The 18,273-nt window shown below is 42.0% G+C and overlaps 1 protein-coding gene across 4 annotated transcripts in view; it reads left to right on the top strand.

Annotated features, from left to right (window-relative positions):
* The window catches only part of LOC119744428 (basement membrane-specific heparan sulfate proteoglycan core protein-like), a 164,258-nt gene that overhangs the window by 96,443 nt on the left and 49,542 nt on the right, over nucleotides 1–18,273 (top strand). For all 4 annotated transcript variants that reach the window (XM_038220356.1, XM_038220357.1, XM_038220355.1 and 1 more), the window contains 17 exons: nucleotides 189–392; nucleotides 855–1,040; nucleotides 1,668–1,795; nucleotides 2,600–2,711; nucleotides 3,245–3,480; nucleotides 4,066–4,270; nucleotides 5,552–5,692; nucleotides 6,878–7,060; nucleotides 8,405–8,500; nucleotides 9,347–9,430; nucleotides 10,795–10,913; nucleotides 11,634–11,745; nucleotides 11,888–12,001; nucleotides 14,320–14,447; nucleotides 15,977–16,063; nucleotides 16,563–16,621; nucleotides 17,607–17,677. In XM_038220356.1, coding sequence (XP_038076284.1) covers nucleotides 189–392; nucleotides 855–1,040; nucleotides 1,668–1,795; nucleotides 2,600–2,711; nucleotides 3,245–3,480; nucleotides 4,066–4,270; nucleotides 5,552–5,692; nucleotides 6,878–7,060; nucleotides 8,405–8,500; nucleotides 9,347–9,430; nucleotides 10,795–10,913; nucleotides 11,634–11,745; nucleotides 11,888–12,001; nucleotides 14,320–14,447; nucleotides 15,977–16,063; nucleotides 16,563–16,621; nucleotides 17,607–17,677 — 2,265 coding nt within the window. The remainder of the gene's footprint in view (nucleotides 1–188; nucleotides 393–854; nucleotides 1,041–1,667; nucleotides 1,796–2,599; nucleotides 2,712–3,244; nucleotides 3,481–4,065; nucleotides 4,271–5,551; nucleotides 5,693–6,877; nucleotides 7,061–8,404; nucleotides 8,501–9,346; nucleotides 9,431–10,794; nucleotides 10,914–11,633; nucleotides 11,746–11,887; nucleotides 12,002–14,319; nucleotides 14,448–15,976; nucleotides 16,064–16,562; nucleotides 16,622–17,606; nucleotides 17,678–18,273) is intronic.

The raw sequence follows: 18,273 nt of genomic DNA, 5'->3' as shown, positions 1-18,273 counted from the left end.
CAGCCATTTTGTGAATCCACAGACTATTTCGTGGATCCACAGGCAAATTTGTGAATCCACAGACCATATTATTGATCCACTTGCCATTTTGAGGATCCACTGGCCATTTTGTGTATCCACAGCCAATTTTGTGGAACTTCAGGCTGTTGTGTAAAATAGCTTTCTAACCTTTTTTTTTGTCTGCCTAGACGAGCTTGGTCTTCAACAACAATGACGCCCGAGGCACACTGATCGGTTCTCGCTCGCGGGTGGACGGTTCGATTACCACCGTGGCCGAGACCTTCATCCAGGTCAATCCCAACACGGAGGAGGTGACGGTGCTGGACCTGAACCGCAGACTCCCGGCTGGGGACTACTACTGGGTCCTACCGGCCCAACTTCTCGGCAACAAGGTTGGGAAGTTTAGGTGTTTTTTTTTTTGCTTGTGGCATGAAGGAGACTTATAATTGTATCACAAGTATGGACTGACTTCTTGAGTTTCATGTGAACAGTAATCCTTTGGCCTTTCTATTTCACACTTTCCAAAAACACACATAGTTTTGCTTTAAAGTTTGAAATTTAAGCATCCTCAGTAGCAGCTTTACTTTCAGTGCAATTTGCTCCACAGTTTGATGACTGAAATGTTTGGGGAAATATAGACCCTTTCCATTCAGCAGCCATGATGGAGGTGCTTTTTGTTATTTCAATGCAGTAGCAATGAATACACAAGCGGTGTCCTCATGCGTATCCCTGTGGAGCAAAAGTGCACACCTCAAACATGACAGCGATGCAAAGGATCTTGAAAATCACTGGAACCAAAAATCGCCAAAAGCTTAACTTTTTTGGGCTGATTTCCCCTCCCCCCCCCTTTCCAGCTGACCAGCTATGGTGGCAACTTCCAGTACCAAGTTCGCTTTAACGCCGGCGCCGGTGGTCAGCCGATAGCTGCGGACCTCACGCCGGACATCGTCCTGGAAGGGAACGGCATCCGACTGACCTATGCCGTAGGCCGAAGTATGGAGGAATCGCGCTTCAATGAAGTCAGCGTGCAACTTGTTGAGGTGAGAAACAGGCGCCAGTATTAAGTAAGCTTCCCCACCCCTCAACCCCACCCCCACCCCAACACCCCAACACCCCCCTCCAAAAAAAGAGAAGAAATTTTAAGTATCCTTGAAATTTGCCGTTGATCAAGTTTTTGGGTGAATGATCTTTTTACGAGAATGGAAAAAAATTTAGAGAAAACTTCCAAGTTTTATTTATTTTAGAATCAGGTCCTCATAAAATAGTTCACAAAATACTGGTAGCCCTCGATATTTCAGTTGGGAACCATGCCTTGTAAGATTCTGGTGTCAAACGGTGTGAAGTTCCCCAAATACTTTCAACTTTGAATATTTCAGTTGAGTCGTGCCTAGTAGCATTCTGGTACCAAACTGTGTGAAGTATCTTTTGGGGTTTGAATCTTGGCAAGAGAAAATTTTATGATAATTGTGTCCATGGGCAAGAGTCTTTGCTGCAATGTGCTGCACTTTCTCTGGTGGAGTTCCTAAGCTCGATTTGGTGTTAAATGTATGTGCTTGCAGACAGGTCTTCAGTTTGTGGATTCGAACTTGTGTCGTATATTGGTTTGTTGGTTCTCGTTGTGTTCTCATTCAGGGGTAAATAATGACTAATATTATGACCCTTCACAGGACGGCTGGATGAGGGTGGAGGGTGACCAACAGACGCCGGCTACCAGGGAAGAGATCATGATGGTACTCCAGAACGTGGAGACCGTCCTCATTCGGGCTTCCTACAACACCAACATCAGAGACACCAGGTGAAACATTGCCGCCAAGTTCACATCAGTTACCTTGACGTTGCACTACCTATGCTCTTCAACATGATAGATTGTTTTTTCTCTGAACAAATTTTCAATTTGCATGTTATATTTAAACCCAATAAGCAACTTTGTTTCTATTTTGGCATTTTTAACAATGAGAACATTTTATTTGGGGTAACCTTTTCACCCATTACTCACAAAAAGATACCCGGTGCACCTGCATTGTTGTCAGGCAAATTTTTTTTTTAAAATGTGAAGTAAATATTCCATAACTAATCGAAGGCAGATTTTTCTTTTGTTCGATGTCTCACTCAAAAGTGAATAATTTTTTTTAATTTATTTATTATTCATTTCTGGTAATGAAACCAAGGATTCCTCAAAAGTGCCCTAGGCACTGTAGCTCGCAAGCCTGAAGAAACCCGTAGAGAAAAGACAATGAGGAGAAATTACAGTTTTAGAGGTGGGAGGAAAAGCCCAGAAGAATGTTTTGGGGAAAACCCACGGAATCAGGCAGGGACTGAAAACCCAATCCACATGTTGGCCCAGGCGGGATTCGAACCCGGGTCACAGCGGTGGAAGGCGAGGAAAGTACCGCTACGCCAACCTGACTCCCCTCACTTTTGTATGGCTAGAGAAAAACAAATTTGAAAAACAACATTCGTTTTTCGATGTGAAACTCAGATATAATATGGGGATAGCAACTTTACAGAGACTGTCGTAACTTGAGTCGGCAACTAGAAAAAATTTGAAATTTGGAAAAATTTGAATGTGCTGATTGTGATTTTGTTTCTACCGGCCCAGTCTCTCCAACGTTTACTTGGATGAAGCCCAGCCAGAGAACAACGGTAGAGAAGAGGTGACGATGGTGGAGAAATGCGAGTGCCCTCCGGGCTACACTGGCCAGTCATGTGAGGTAGGTTAAGCATTTTCATAAACAAAATTGTATTAACTCAAATCAAGTTCAAATGTGATCCTCCTGATGTGCAAATGCTGAGTCTATCACATGGTGGCTAGTAGGTAAAGCGCTCGCCATCTCACCACTGTGGCCCTGATTTCCGACTGCCGACCGTATGTGAGTAGAGTTGTGCGATGGTTCTCTCCTATGCCATGAGGGTTTTTCCCCCCTCCAGAAAAATCAAACCCTTTCGATCTCAGGCTATGCTCCGTGGTCGTATATATGGATCGATATTGGTTAAAGAATGCATATAAGGTGCAAGCTTGGCAATAGATTTTCTTCAATGTCCACATTTCAGCATTAACAGATTGGCTTCTCAGCAATTGTCAGCATTTTGCACTCTTTATTTTTGGCCGTGGTTCAATTCCTGATGGAGACTATGTGTAGACTGTCATTTCAGTCCTACCGTTTGTTAGGTCCCGGTATATTTCCGGTAGTTCTTTTCATGACTACAGTACTCATCAACCATTGCCATTTTCTTTCTCTCTTAGAACTGTGCGTCTGGATACTACCGTGTGCGCAACAACCGTTACTTGGGCACCTGCGAGGCCTGCGACTGCAACCGGTACTCCTACGAGTGCGACGCCGACACCGGCGTCTGCATCAACTGCCGCGCCAACACGGCCGGCAACAAGTGCGACCAGTGCGCCGAGGGTTACTATGGCGACCCGCTGTCGGCCATTCCTTGCCTGCCCTGCCCGTGCCCCCTTACCGTGGACCCCAACCAGTAAGTACACGGATTGGCTGATGAATTTGTGAGTGTAATTTCTTAATTTTCTTTGGCTGGTCTCAGAGGGTCAGCCAGGTGTCCGCTTTGTCTGGCCTGTCGCCAGGGGGGGGGGGGGGTGCGAAGAGGGGTCGGGCCTCCCTGACTAGCAACTGGCCCCCATCGGCAAAAAACGTAAAAATTATATACAAGTGTGTATTTTTCTTGTGGTGTGCCCCTACTTTGTACTGTGGCCCCCCCTAATGGCGACTCTGTAGCTACTGGCTCTTGGGAACAATACGCACTACGTGCAATGCTCAATGGGCACACCAGCATGCATTTCCACACATACAGTGCCATGTAACGAGGATGATCCTAAACTGTCGAATCCCATTCACCATGGGCGACTGTGACTTTTTGAGCCCCGGCGTGAATGGGAGCTATAATGAATGTCACATGATGTGAGTTCCACCAATCAAATGACAAGGATCTGTGTGTCAGCTATATAAAATGATGTATTGAATGTGAACACACCCACTTTGCGTAATAGAAGTGCATGTTAGAGGTCAGAGTTCATAGGTCACATTTTTTTGATGTTGGCTGCAGGTTCTCGCCCACCTGTTACCTTGACAACGATGGCTTGGTGACTTGCAACGCCTGCCCGCAGGGCTACGACGGGCGCCGGTGCGAGACGTGCTCGCCGCAGTACTCGGGCGAGCCTCTCAACCTGGGCAGCTCTTGCGTCCCAGAGGGGAAGAATTGCAACTCGCAGGGCACGTCGGAGCTGATCGGGGCCGAGTGTGATTGCAAAGTGAGTATAGAGGGCTGCCTCACGACCCGGCCTACATCCGGGATACCGGAAAGTCAGCGACGCCATTGTAGTAGGCATATATCATATAGCACAGCACGCAGTAGGCAAGCCTTCAAAACTCTGATGGACGGCAAAACCTTTACGGAAAAATCTCAATAATATCCAAAAATGAACTGTAAAGATAGTTTGATGGTAAATGCTCAAAGGAAGTTTGAAGGGAATATACATCATTTGCTTTTACTGTAATTTTCAGAAATAGATGGAATTGGGGGGGTTGGAAATATATATATAGCAAATATAGTTACACTGACTTTTTTGAGGTTTTGGGTTCGAAAATGCTATAAAGACCAAGAAAAACAACCATTTTCCTGTAGTCTGGTTCCCTGACTCCATATAAAAAGAAACAGAGCAGTTTACATACATTGGGGAATTGTAAGGTCGGGGAACCAGTCTAGCTGGCTCGTACCCGTTCATAGTTTTGTTATCGATTGCACACAAGTGCGATGGTCAATTGGGGCCAGTATTTTTTAAAAAAGCCAGTTTTTTCCAACGCTGATCGGCCGATCAGCGTTGGAAATTGATACAAAAATACCACTTTTCTTGAAAATGACAGTATACCAGGTGCCATGATTTTACAGGATGCTTTACACTGTCATTCACTAACAGTCCAGCAAGGTATTTCAAAATGATTTGGTAGTTTTATTTTTTGATGATTGCAAATGTTGTATTTTCCCTTTAAAGGTAATGTTCAACATTTGCAAACATCGAAACACAAACCTAACAAATTATTATGAAATGCCTGACTTGACTGTAAGTGAATGATAGTCTCAAGCATCCTGTGAAATTGTGGCACCTGATGTGCTGTCAATTTCAAGAAAAGTGAAATTTGTGTATTGCAATTTTTGCAATGATGGTTGGCAGACCATTGTTGGAAAAAACTTTATTTAAAAAAAAGCTAAAAAGTTATTTTGTTTGCAATCGGTTACACATCCATGAATGGTACAAGTCAGCTTGTCTGGTTTCCTAACTAGGGTCAGGGAACCAGACTACAAGTAGAGCCTTTTGTCATTGGTTTTTGCAGCATTTATGAACACAAAACTTAAAGTGGCCAGCGTAACAATATTTGATAAATCCATCCATTTCTGAATATTAAAGCAAAAGCAAATGTTGTATTGTACCTTTAAATCTGTGTCATTAATACAGCTTTCAATTTAAAATTCTCAGAATGACAAACACATACAAAGTTGACTTAATCAATTTTTGTGACATCCACCTTTTCAGGACAATGTCCGCGGCGAGGAATGCGATCGCTGCCAGCCGTTCACGTTTCATCTCAACAGCGACACACCGGACGGCTGCATTGCGTGCTTCTGTATGGGAGTCACGAGGGACTGCTCTAGTACTAATCAGTACAGATCCCAGGTAGGGATATCCGTCCGAATTTGAAAGCTCAGTATTGTGTGCTTGGCCGGTTTTAAACACTCTATTTAAGACCGGTTGGAGTTTGGATCCTGATAATTACCAGTCCAAAAGGCAAAACAAGTAAAAAAAATTATGAATTTCCAACAATTTTACTTCATGTTTATCGTAACACCCCTGCAGCTATATTATTGCAGTTTCCATGTTGTAAACAATTCCTTATATGGAGATTGGCACGTGCAGCTAGTGTAATGCGCGATGTTGTGCAGAATGCAGCTGTGCCGGTGTAGTGTGAATTTAGGACTATGAATATGAAATACTGTTTCACTGGTAGTATTGTGCATGCCTACGTGAGGATTGTGAATGTTCAACCAATAAAACGGTAAAAGGCACCAGATTTCATAGGAGTCCAAATTTCATGTGACACTGGAAAAGTGTTTAAGACCAGCCAGTCAGTCTTTATCCACCGTTTTAAACCAGCCACGGGACAAGCTCTTGACCAATAGGAATGGATAAACTGTCTTAGGTATTTATGAATATGATTTTAAGTTGCTGTATGTACGTAATTTTATTTCTTTTAATTTGTTTGTGGTTGTAATTTTTAAAACTATTTCTCATTCTATGCCATTTTAAAGTTTGTGTTATTGTTTTTAAAACATAAGATGCAGAATTTCTTGTTTCTTTAATCATGTTGGATAATAAATGAATTGAAACGAAAATGAAATGAGTTTTGTAAAGATGTTTGGGACCGACATCTTCTCTGTTTTCAATCATCGGTGATGCTGTTTTGCTAATGGGTTCAATTTTATGGAGCCGCAAAGCAAAGATGAATTTTTCTTGGAAAATTATTTGTTTGTGCTGCGCTCATTCTTTCATTTTTTGTGTGTGTGTTTTATTTGAATCAAATTAGGTTTTGTCCTTCACCGACGTATAAACACTGTTTACTCAGTGTGTTACCTTCTGAGTGAAAGTTGGAAAATTCACTCGGGTGGGACTCGAACCCACGACCTCCTGCTTTCTAGTGCAGATGTCTTACCACTCGTTCACCGAGCTAATGGGATCGGTTGGCTGGTTCGAATCTGATGTACATAGCAGCGGGTACTGCATAAACTATTATAAGATGGATTTTTTTTTTTTTTTTTTTTTTTTTTATAAATTTTTTTTTATTTGGTTAATTTTTTTCTGTAGATTTCAGCCGTTTTCACCCAGAACACCCAAGGCTTTGTCCTGTCAGACAGCCAGGGCACGATGGTCATTGAGCAGGGTCTGTCTGCCAACCCGGCCTCCAGGGAACTCGCCTTCAGCAACTTCAGGCCGTTTGGATCCCAGACGTTCTACTGGAGTCTACCCAACTCTTTCACTGGTGACAAAGTGAGCGCACAGAAAGAATGAAGTCTATCCTTTGAATTTTTTTATTGTTTCCTTTTCGAATTACAGTTTTCAAAATAATCCAATCGACTGGGTTTATTTTGTGTGTCAATTGGGAATTGTCTTGGACAGTGTCAATAGGGATGTGCATTTATGGGTAGTGTGGGAATCCGGTACCCAATTGAAAAAAAACACGGGTACCCGTTTTAGAAGCCCACCCCCAAAATTGAAATCCCCAAGATAATGCTACTACGTCGGTGCTTAATACAGCAAAATACGAGAGTGTACAGTGAGCTCCTTAGCTCTTTGGTGATAATGCCAGCGTCATAAAAATTAATCTGTTTTGTTTTGCTACCGGTATGTAGCCTGGTTATATCTTGAAACTTCCCCATCATTGGCAGTCAAAACCTTTCTTTCTTGTTGTCTGAGAAGTTAATAAGTAATATGTAAAGTTATTTACGGTTATTCGATTCCTTAATTTGGAACCGGTTCCTGACATACGGTACTGGTACCCGGTTCCAATATGATGTATAAAATCTACTTTTTGAAAAGACGAGCCTTCAAAAGGACTTTGTTGCATATTGTTAACGTTTAAACTAAGATTTCATTGCTGGTGATGTTTGAAGACAATTGTGACGACGATTGTTGAAATCGCATTTTTTGGACGAGACAGGTTTTGGGGTCATTGGGTTTAATTGGTGATATTCTTTGAACGGATTGACCAATTTCAGTAATTTTTCCATCTAAAAGTAGCTTATGAAATTGGCTTTCCAGTCATTATTATTTTTGGTGCTACATATTTTTTTAAATATGAAATATATTGTTTGGGGTTTGGGTTCCGCTTTTTTGACTCACCCTGTAGTTTAGAGATGGAACTTTTTTGAGCTTTTTGGCTTCTCTGTATGTGTGGTCATTTACATGTTTATTTGAAGCCTTCACTTTTATGAAGTGGTTTTGATTAACTCTAACAGAACTCAACCTATCAAACCTCAATGGCATGTATTGTTGGAATCTGCCAGGATGGGTACAGTACCCCTAAACTGACAGTCTTTTACATTGGGTTGGCACACCTCCAGAATCAAAGTCAGAAATATGTGTGTGCAGTTTCCCATATGGTGTTGGAATTTGCGAGGGTGGGTATGGTTCCTACTAAACCACGCTAGGGAGTTAAGGTTATACAAACCAAACCCCCCCCCCCCCCAAAAAAGGAGTACTTCCTTTGTCTTAAATCCTCAAGTATGTGCATCGATTTCACCCCAGAAAATGTTCTTTTCTTTCATTTTTGAATCTTGGAACTTCCAGGAACCATGCTTCATATCATGAAATGTCTCTCTATTTTATTCGTAGGTGTCTTCGTACGGAGGCAATCTACGCTACACCATCCTCTTCCAACACGGCGCCGGTGCAAGTTTCTCCAACAACGAGCCGGACATCCTCCTTATTGTAAGAGCACAACAAACTGTAGGAAAATATACCCCCTGGGGTTAGGACAATGTTTGTAGTCGAGATACATGGCTCATTTTGACATTTGAATATACATGTATGCAAATATGACATTTGAATATACATGTATGCAAATATGACATTTGAATATACATGTATACAAATATGACATTTTGAATATACATGTATGCAGATATTGTTTTTTGTAAATAATAGAATGCTCCTTTCCTTTCCATTTTGCAATGTTTGCCCCCCCCCCCAAACAAAAAGTCTGGCAATTTTGGTCTCGGTTTGTCAGGTTGGTCCTTCACCAACGGCATGACTTTGTTGAATTCTTTAACACATGTATAAGATCTCATGTTTATTTTGGCATAATCGCAGGCGCGGTTCTAGAGCCAATATTTTTGGGGGCTAGCAGGGTGGATCCAGAATTTTTTTCAAGGAGGCGTGCTGAAATGTAGACCGGTTATTTTCTCCAGACACTTACATGTAGGCCTCCGAAAATCAGTAAAGGGGGGGGGGTGTGCCATATTTTCAATGGGGAGCACTGATAAAATCCTACAATCAGGCACACTATATTAACTCAAAGTGTACAAATGCACCCTTCTCACTACTATTTATTAAGGGGGAGACTGTTCGCATGCACGTCACATTCTTACATTTTGCTTGTGCAATTTTTTTTTTTATTGAAATTTTTTTTGGGGGGGGGGCGCTAGACCAAATTTTTTTGGGGGGGCTAAAGCCCCCAAGCCCCCCCCCCCCGAACCGCCATTGCATAATAGTACTGCACAGAGTACTTGTCATATTTTAAATTCCAATTCTTTTTTATAATTTTCCATTTAACAGGGAAACGGAATCACGGCTAAGAGAGTACACCCAGACAGGCCCACAGCCAACAGCTACAAGACCTACTCTGTCCCTCTGATTGAGGTCAGTAGTCAGGGAGACGTATGTCGTAACTGTTTATGTTTTCTGAATAATACATATTTTTCTTTGAAGCTTTGAGCAAGTTCGGGGGCGAGGAGCAAATAGCAACGTACGAACGATACCTGTCAAGTGCTGGTCAAAACATCACAAAACTGCTTGATCCGTAGGCTTGTTCTAGACGTCGTGCTGCTGCCGTGCAGAACTCAATTAATTTGACTTTTTTTTTAGTTCTCCATGGCGATAGCACGGCGCTTAGAACCATTTGGCTCGGCGAATTGAGTTTGGCACGGCACCACCATGGGCATCGCCAGGATTTTTTCTAGAGGGGGGCAAAAAAAAAATTTTGCCAAAAAATGCTTGTATTTCTCAACACATTCTCGATTTATCAGTTTTAGAGGGGGGCAGGGACATTTGGCCCCCCCCCCCCAACTTATTAAATTTACACCACTTTGTCTTCGCGCCTTTTTTTTTTTTTTTTTTTTTTTTCCTTTTTCCTTTTTTTTTTTTTTTTTTTTTGCTTTTCCGGGGGGGGGGGGGGGGGCAAGTGCCCCCCCTTGCCCCCCCTCGCGACGCCCATGGGCACCACCCTTTGGCTCAACAGGTCTGCCGCGCTATCGTCGTTTCGAATGACTGTGGCACGGCGGTGCCGAAATCAAGTCAATTCAAAGTTGGGCAAACATTTTAGGAATGCGCATGCTCACAATAGCCTCTCTCACGTCCGCATCACGGGAAGTGAAAGTGATCGCGCTGAAATTTCATTGAATTGCTTCAACTGCTTTAACCTGGCCCATTACTCCAGATACATTAAGCAAGGTTCGACCTTAACTTGTTTGTTCACTAGCCAGCCGGGCTACTGAAACAGACTCTTAACTAGCCCGCGGGCATTTTCACTAGCCCGCATTTTTTTTTTAGCTCAAATACACAATGGCGCATTTTCAGGCTCAATTCTGAGGGCATTTTGTCAGTGTTTTTAATAAACAGATCTAATAATTTAACCTTTTAAAACAGTTGAAAAAACTAGACAAAAATTGATGAGGTTTACTTCCTGAATTAAATGATTTATTTCTATAATTAAAAATATTTTGACTCGCCGTCCGGGCTACTTAAAGAATAGTTTGACTAGCCCGCCGCTGTTTTGACCAGCATTTGGCTAGCGGGCAACCGCTAATTTTGAACCCTGTTAAGGTTTGACCATCACATTTGGCATTTAGAGTAACTGCAGTGCTGTAGACGCAATAGTGAAGCTACATGTATAAAATCGGCGTTGCGATTAAACATAGAAATCTCAGGGCCAACTTCTTATCAAACTTCTCAGCTTGGGTTGAGCCTCGTCTAACACACTTTGTGATTGGTCAATTTTTGTGCAGACGTACTGGAGTAGACTGGACGAGCAGCCAATCCAGCGAGAGTTTCTGATGATGCTGCTGGCCGACGTGGACCTGATTCTGATCAGGGCAACCTATGGCACGCCCACAACCTATGCTGTGTAAGGACAAAAGCTTGTTTGCTCAATTGAGAAATCTTATACATGTACATACATGTAATTTCTATATTTTAAATGCTTTCTTTAATTGTTTTTGATTGTCTTTGTACTTGGTACTTGGTACTTGGTTGGTTCTTCTCCTAAGGACTTCCACAAGGGAGTATAACTTGGAGGCCAGAAACACCGGGGCAAACCCCTTCTCTAATAGCGATAAGTGTTACTGGGTTCTTTTACGTGCGTTAGGCCTTACACAACACACGGGACCTCCGGCTTAATGGTTAAGTGCCTTGTTTAAGGGCACAAGTGTCCGGGCCCGGGCTCGAACCCATGCCACTGTTGCCTCTGAAACACCAGAGCATGAGTCCGGTGCTCTTAACCGCTAGGCCATGACACTCCGTATATATAAATTATTGAAATTCATGGGTTTTTTTTAGAAGAAATGCCTAGGTAGATAATATATTTATGTGCGGACGGTAAAATATAAGGATTAAGCATGAAAAAAAGAATGATATCCTCTAACTTAATGTTTCCAGCAGCCAAAAAATAAAAAATTTATACCGGAGTATAGTCCAAAATTAATCTATCGACAAGTTGCCATTTTGCAGGCTTTAGGTATTTGCAGACTCAAATATGTCAAATTGGCATTATAAAAAAAAGAAAAATAAAGGTTGTTTTGGCATTTGTTATTTGTTTCCTGAAAATTGTTTTTTGTTTACTGCTCAGCATCAAGGATGTTACCCTGGATATTGCGGAGCCCAGAAACACTGGCCGGGAGAGGGCCTTAGCCGTAGAGCAGTGCATCTGCCCCATCGGCTACACTGGGCTGTCTTGTGAGGTGAGTTTGTAGTATTTGGCTCCTAGACAATCTGTACAGCTTACTCTTGGAAGGATTTGTTTTTACAGTTTTATATATGTACAGGTATTGTGTGCGATTTTCAACAACTTTTATTATTAAAATGTCGCCCTTCTTCCTGTAGGATTGCGACGTTGGCTACACGCGTACCGGGGGAGGGCTGTACCTAGGTGTCTGTGGCCCTTGTCAATGCAATGGCCATGCCACTGACTGTGATCCAGAGACTGGCGTCTGCAGGGTGAGTACCAATTTAAACCACGGTGTGTACCAATTTAAACCAGGGTGTGGTCATAGCCAATTGGGAGTTACTGTGGTGGACATAGCAAAATCAATTTATGTTTCTGTGGTACCATTGCCTGCAGAGTGAGTACCAATTCAAACCATGTGCAAGTAACCAAGTTGGCCATGACAAAATTAATTAATTTTTCTGGGGTACCGTTGCCTGCAGGGTGAGTACCAATTCAAACCACGGTGTGGCTATAGCCACTTGTGAGTTACCATGGTGGCCATAGCGAAATCAATTTATGTTTCTGTGGTACCATTGCCTGCAGAGTGAGTACCAATTCAAACCATGTGCAAGGTAGCCAAGTTGGCCATGACAATATAAATTTATGTTGCTGGCGAAACTGTTGCCTGCAGGGAGAGTACCAATTCAAACCATGGTGTGGCTATAGCCGCTTGCGAGTTACCATGGTAAAATTAATTAATTTTTCTGGGGTACCGTTGCCTGCAGGGTGAGTACCAATTCAAACCACGGTGTGGCTATAGCCACTTGCAAATTACCATGGTTCCATAGCAAAATCAATTCATGTTTCTGTGGTACCGTTGCCTGCAGAGTGAGTACCAATTCAAACCATGTGCAAGTAACCACGTTGGCCACGACAAAATTAATTCATGTTTCTGGGAAACAGTTGCCTGCAGGGTGAGTACCAATTCACACCACTTGCAAGTAACCACGGTGGCCACGACAAAATTAATTTATGTTTCTGGGGTACCGTTGCCTGCAGGGCGAGCACCAATTCAAACCATGGTGTGGTCTTAGCCACTTACAATTAACCACGGTGGCCACGACAAAATGAATTTATGTTTCTGGGTTACCGTTGCCTGTTAATTTAGGTTTGACAGTCAGGAACCAAACCTTCAGCAGTTAAATACTCACACTTAAATTTTCTGTGTTCTTGACTTTGTGACTATGGTGTCATAACAGTACATTGGCCACCACTGTGGCAACGACAAAAAATAACTTTGTTTTTGGGGCAGTATTGTCTGTCATTTTGGGTCTTACTGTAGGGACTATATTTTTAGTACTTATACACTTGAGCTAAAAAAATTACTTTGTTAAAAAACTGTGTTTCCAGTTTTTAAAAATGATTTCTCTTTGTTCCAGATCACTGAAAATGTTTGTACAGTTTGCTTTTGGCAGACTTTTATTTGTTGAAATTGAGACATGGTCAATTTCTACAATGAAAGAAATACACAAAAATTGAAAAGCATTTCCGTGTTTGTTGCATTCAGACTTTGGAACAGCCTTAGAGCAATTGGTATTAAATTAAAAATTCTGTTTCTGATGAACAATTTAATTGTGTTTTCCTTTTCTGACCTGAATTTCCATTTTGACCTTTTTTTATTGACATGCTGTCATGCAACAGGATATCAGGTAACACATGAGAGTTGGAGTCAAATTGTTTGTGCATTCTTTCTTTTTTTCCATTTTCTGTTGACAATTGAAGTCGTCATTCTAGACGTAGTTCCCATTGTATACTGAATAAATACCACTGCAGTAAACATAAGGCACATTATTTGAAACTTACACAAGTTGAGAAGTCAGTCTCCGTGGAAGTACAGTTGTGACTTGGCCAAACCGATCATGTTTCCATCATAATTTACAACACATTATTTTGGTGGAATTAGAATGGCCTTTTCACACTAGACAAATCTTGGGGGTGACGCGGGGTTGACAACGTGTGGCATTTCACACTTGAAAATGTTCAACCTTGCGTAAACCTGCATCAACCCTGAGGTTGGTTTCACCCCGGGTCAAACTCAACCCTGCTCCAGACCAGGGTTGAGATTTTTAACCCGGGTTGAAATTCTCGCCAGGGTTCAAACTGTAGCGACGGAGAGACAGAAGCTCGGTATGCACAAAACAAGTGTGAAACGATGCTGGGTTGAACGTGGGGTTGAATAATCCAAAACTCAACCTGGTGGGGGGGGGGGGGGGGGAACTGGATTCACCCAGGGTTAAGTTCAACCTGGGTTGAGAGGCTCTAGTGTGAAAAGGCCTATAGTGAGGATTAGTGGTATTTCAATATTTCAACAAATATAAATATTTGTGGTGATATTTTTTTGGGAAATAAAATGTGTTGCATGAACTGAACAATGTGTAAATGTACATTTTTTTTTGTCAGTTGACTCATTTTAGCACGTCGCCCTTTCCATATTTTTACCCTTCAGAAGTTAAAAAAAAAAATTGGAATTAATTTTATCATAAATGTATTGAATTAAAAGCTTCCCAAAATCAAATTTTATTTATTCCTCCATTTTGTTCCCCTCCAGGCATGTCAAGATAACACCGGCGGTGACCGCTGCGACCAGTGCCTGCCTGGTTACTATGGCAACCCGGTGCTGGGTACCCGGGACGATTGCCAGCCGTGCCCGTGCCCCCTCACAGCCTTGCCAAACCAGTGAGTTGACTTTTAATAGATTTAGATGATATTGTACAAGAAAATGCGTCCCAACATCGTGACATTGTTTTACTTGGAGTATGGGCTCCGTGCGCCGACGAAAGAGGGCGCCCTTTTACCTAGCAACGACGTCCCATGGGCGAGACATTTCACTGGTTGACGCGCACCGTTCCTTGTGTGTGACTCATGTACACCAGGGGATTTGTACTATGTACACGCAGTGGCAGCACTTCGCAGCAATGAATTGCAGTCAGGCAAGATGGCGTCGGTCGGTCACCCCCAACTGTACTTGCTTTGCCGGTGATGGGGTACTTGTGAACGGAGCGGATACTCCAGAAACTGTAGTTGGCTGCTTTGGTGCTTAGTTACGCAAGCTCCAGTATGCTACAGACAAGAAACACAATAAAGGGGGCCACTTTGCTACCGTCACGCTAGCAGTTTTTCCAACGGTTGTGATTTTTTGTTAAATACCTGAAACCACCAAAGAAGAATTTCAACACATGAATGGACATGCAGCCTTTTGCTAAAGATAATTTGAGTTGATTATTTGTATTGCTTTCTGACATTACCCTCAAATTTCCATCAAATAGTGGACGGAAAACTTAGGTAACTTTTTCCGTCCATTTTTGATGGAAATTTGAGGGTGATCTTAAAAATTATAACAGAAAGAAAGAAATGATTCAACACATTACATGTATTATAAGCCTACATGCTCATTCACATTTCAAAAACCTTTTGGGTGGTTTCAGGTACTGTAAAAAATTGTTTTTACAACCATTGGAAAAATTGCTAACGTGAGGGATGCAAAGTGGCCCCCATATATTGTGTTTCTTGTCTACAGCCGATTTGGGGGAATTGGTCTTACATGTAAACTTAGGCCTGGCATCCGCTCCGTTCACAAGTACCCCCTCACTGGCAAAGACCGTACAGTTGGGGTGACCGACCGACGCCATCTTGCCCGACTGCAATTTTGCCACGACGCGCGGCCGTACCACTGCGTGTACATAGTACAAATCCCCTGGTGTATGTGCGTCACACACAAGGAACGGTGCGCGTCAACCAGCGAAATGTCCCGCCCATGGGACGTCGTTGCTAGGTAAAAGGGCGCCCTCTTTCATTGGCGCACAGAGCCCATAGGATTTCCGCAAACAACTTTGTTGCTGGCTGCGCAGTATGCTTACAATGAACTTCACAAAACTTCTTTTGAGAGTTGCACAACTTTTGTTAACAGTTTTAATCTTTGTAGACTAGTATAATCACAGATTCCACATGAACAAATGGCTGTTTGTGTGCAACTCGTATCAGTCTCCAGACAGCAGTTGAATTAGGAATGCCTGCCATTTTGTAAACAGTTTTTGTCTTAACAGGCTTAATTCCTATCAACCCTCGAGATATTTTGGGGGGTTTCGGGAAATAGACTTGATTGCAATGCTGCCACATGGAGGTACACATAAAAGTCAACATTTCAGAGAATGCTTGCTTCGCTTTACAATTGTCTGTGATTGTGGGGTTTTTTTTTTTGCTTTTAGGTTCTCGCCCACCTGTTACCTTGACACCGACGGACGCGTCACATGCAACCAGTGCCCCGAAGGCTATGCGGGACGAAACTGTGAAAGGTAAACAATGAACCAGAAATTGTTTCAAAACCAAAATAGTTAAATTAAATTTGATCTAAATGAGTCTGATCAGAATAGTACAACAAAATTAGTTTGACCGAAACTAGTTATAGCAAAATAACTTTGCTCAAATTACATGTCTACAGTAAATGCATTCACAGAATGAGGTTCAACGAAATTGGTTTGAAAAAAATGAGTTTGAACAGCATTAATTTGAGTGAATTAAATTTGGTCAGAATGCTTCAAACTTTCTTTGAACTAAACAATTTTGTATAGAAATAAATTATTAACAGAATTAATATTTTTTTATGAATAAAGTAAATTAATATTTCAGAACTAATTCCAAGTGTTTAAATATGCGTCATTTCATCACCTTTGGCTTTCCTTTTTGTAAACATTGTTTTCATATTCTTGCTAGTACCGACTGAAGGTATGATTAAATATTGAAAATAACTTGATATTTTTTTAAGCCAACACTAAACATTTTCTTGTTCTGCAGGTGTGAGCCGCCCTTCTATGGTGAGCCAACTCGTCCCGGTGGTAGCTGTCTAAAACAAGGTCTGTAGTCATTTATATGTTCTCATTTCAGCTCAAGTTCCTAGGCATTTTTGTTAAGAAATCTTGCTGAATCCTTCAAAATCCGTCACCGTGCAGGAACCCAATGACACACTCTTTGTACCTACCAAGTTTCAAGGAGCATCAAGCCCCATGTGAAGTAATAGTGGCTGGGCTATACCTCCTCAATTCTACAAAATCCTCCACTGTACAGGCAACCAATGGCACACTCTTTGTACCTACCAAGTTTCAAGGAGCATCAAGCCCCATGTGAAGTAATAGGAACCCAATGGCACACTCTTTGTACCTACCAAGTTTCAAGGAGCATTAAGCCCCAAGTGAAGTAATACTGGCTGGGCTCTACCGTACCTTCCTCATTCCTCCAAAATCCTCCGCTTTTTTCACTCTCACATGAAATTTCACATGAAGGAAATTCAGAACTTGTTTGGTTTGATCACCACAACATTTTCATTCAATTTATTGATAGAATACATGAAGGTCTTCCCAATTTCCATTGATTTCATATTTTGAACAAGCTAGTAGCAGTGTTTTACTGTGTTCGGTTAATTAATATCTCCTTACAAGGAAGGTGGGCCCATGTTATCTTCTGAAGAACGGTAGACTACAGTGTTGGTTAATGAATACACTGAGATGTTAAGCCCGGTTCATACTCGGCGCGAAAGCGAACGCGAATTTGTGACGTCGTGTCAAGTATTCGCGCTGCGAATTCGTAAAAGTTGAGCACATTTCAACTCTGGCGAATTTCGCAGCGAACGTTTCATGATGTCAAATTCGCTTCGCTTTTGCATTCGCGTGGAGTATGAACCGGGCTTTAGTCTCTGTTCAAGTTGTTACTTACACAACTGAGACCATAAGAGCATAATTGTCGGCTTGCACTCTACAGGATGTACTTCAAACTGAGAAACAATGACCTGGTCAGAGACTAATAAAGTGACCTCCTTTTTTTTTTTTTGGTCTTTGTTGGCAGATTCTTGTCAGTGTGATCCCCGCGGCAGTACCGTACCGGGCTGTGACGACGGTGGCCAGTGTACCTGCAAGGTAAAGGCAGTTTAAAGCCACGTTGAATTTTTTTTCCCAACAGTACCTACCGATTTAAAGCTACAGTCCATCATTTGTAATTTGTGCATTTTGTTCGTTTGAAGCAACAAAAGAGTTCAAAATCTAATGAAGGATACTGAGCAACTAACCTGATGAAGTTTCAGCTAAGCTTCAGCTGTACATTCCGAGAAAAACAGCATTCTAAGATCTCAATTTCAAATCAAAAGTTACTGAATCATGTTTTGAATTGTTTTGAATTGCAGCTATACGCGACGTCGCGCACTGATCCGACGAATTATAACAACCGCGCGCGTGTGTGCGTCGTTCCAATACTTGTGCGCGCTGCGCTGAATAACAAAACGAACTACTAATTTAAATTTTCCTACGGTGCTTCTTAAGAATCACCGTTGGAAATGCCTTCTTTCGTTGATTACTTCAAAATGACAGCTTCTCGGAAAGAAAAAATTCACAGGGAGTTTAGTTCCCTTACTATCTTTCATCCAAGTTTGTTTTTCAACAATAATTACGACAGTTACTTTTCGGATGGCTGCAAATGATGGACTATAGCTTTAATGACAGAAACCGTCAAAACCTTG

This window comes from Patiria miniata, unplaced genomic scaffold (assembly GCF_015706575.1).
Source record: "Patiria miniata isolate m_02_andy unplaced genomic scaffold, ASM1570657v1 HiC_scaffold_7, whole genome shotgun sequence".
In the NCBI taxonomy this organism is placed as follows: domain Eukaryota; kingdom Metazoa; phylum Echinodermata; class Asteroidea; order Valvatida; family Asterinidae; genus Patiria; species Patiria miniata.
Note: the sequence above shows the minus strand (reverse complement) of the source record. Positions and strands in the feature narration are given on the sequence as shown.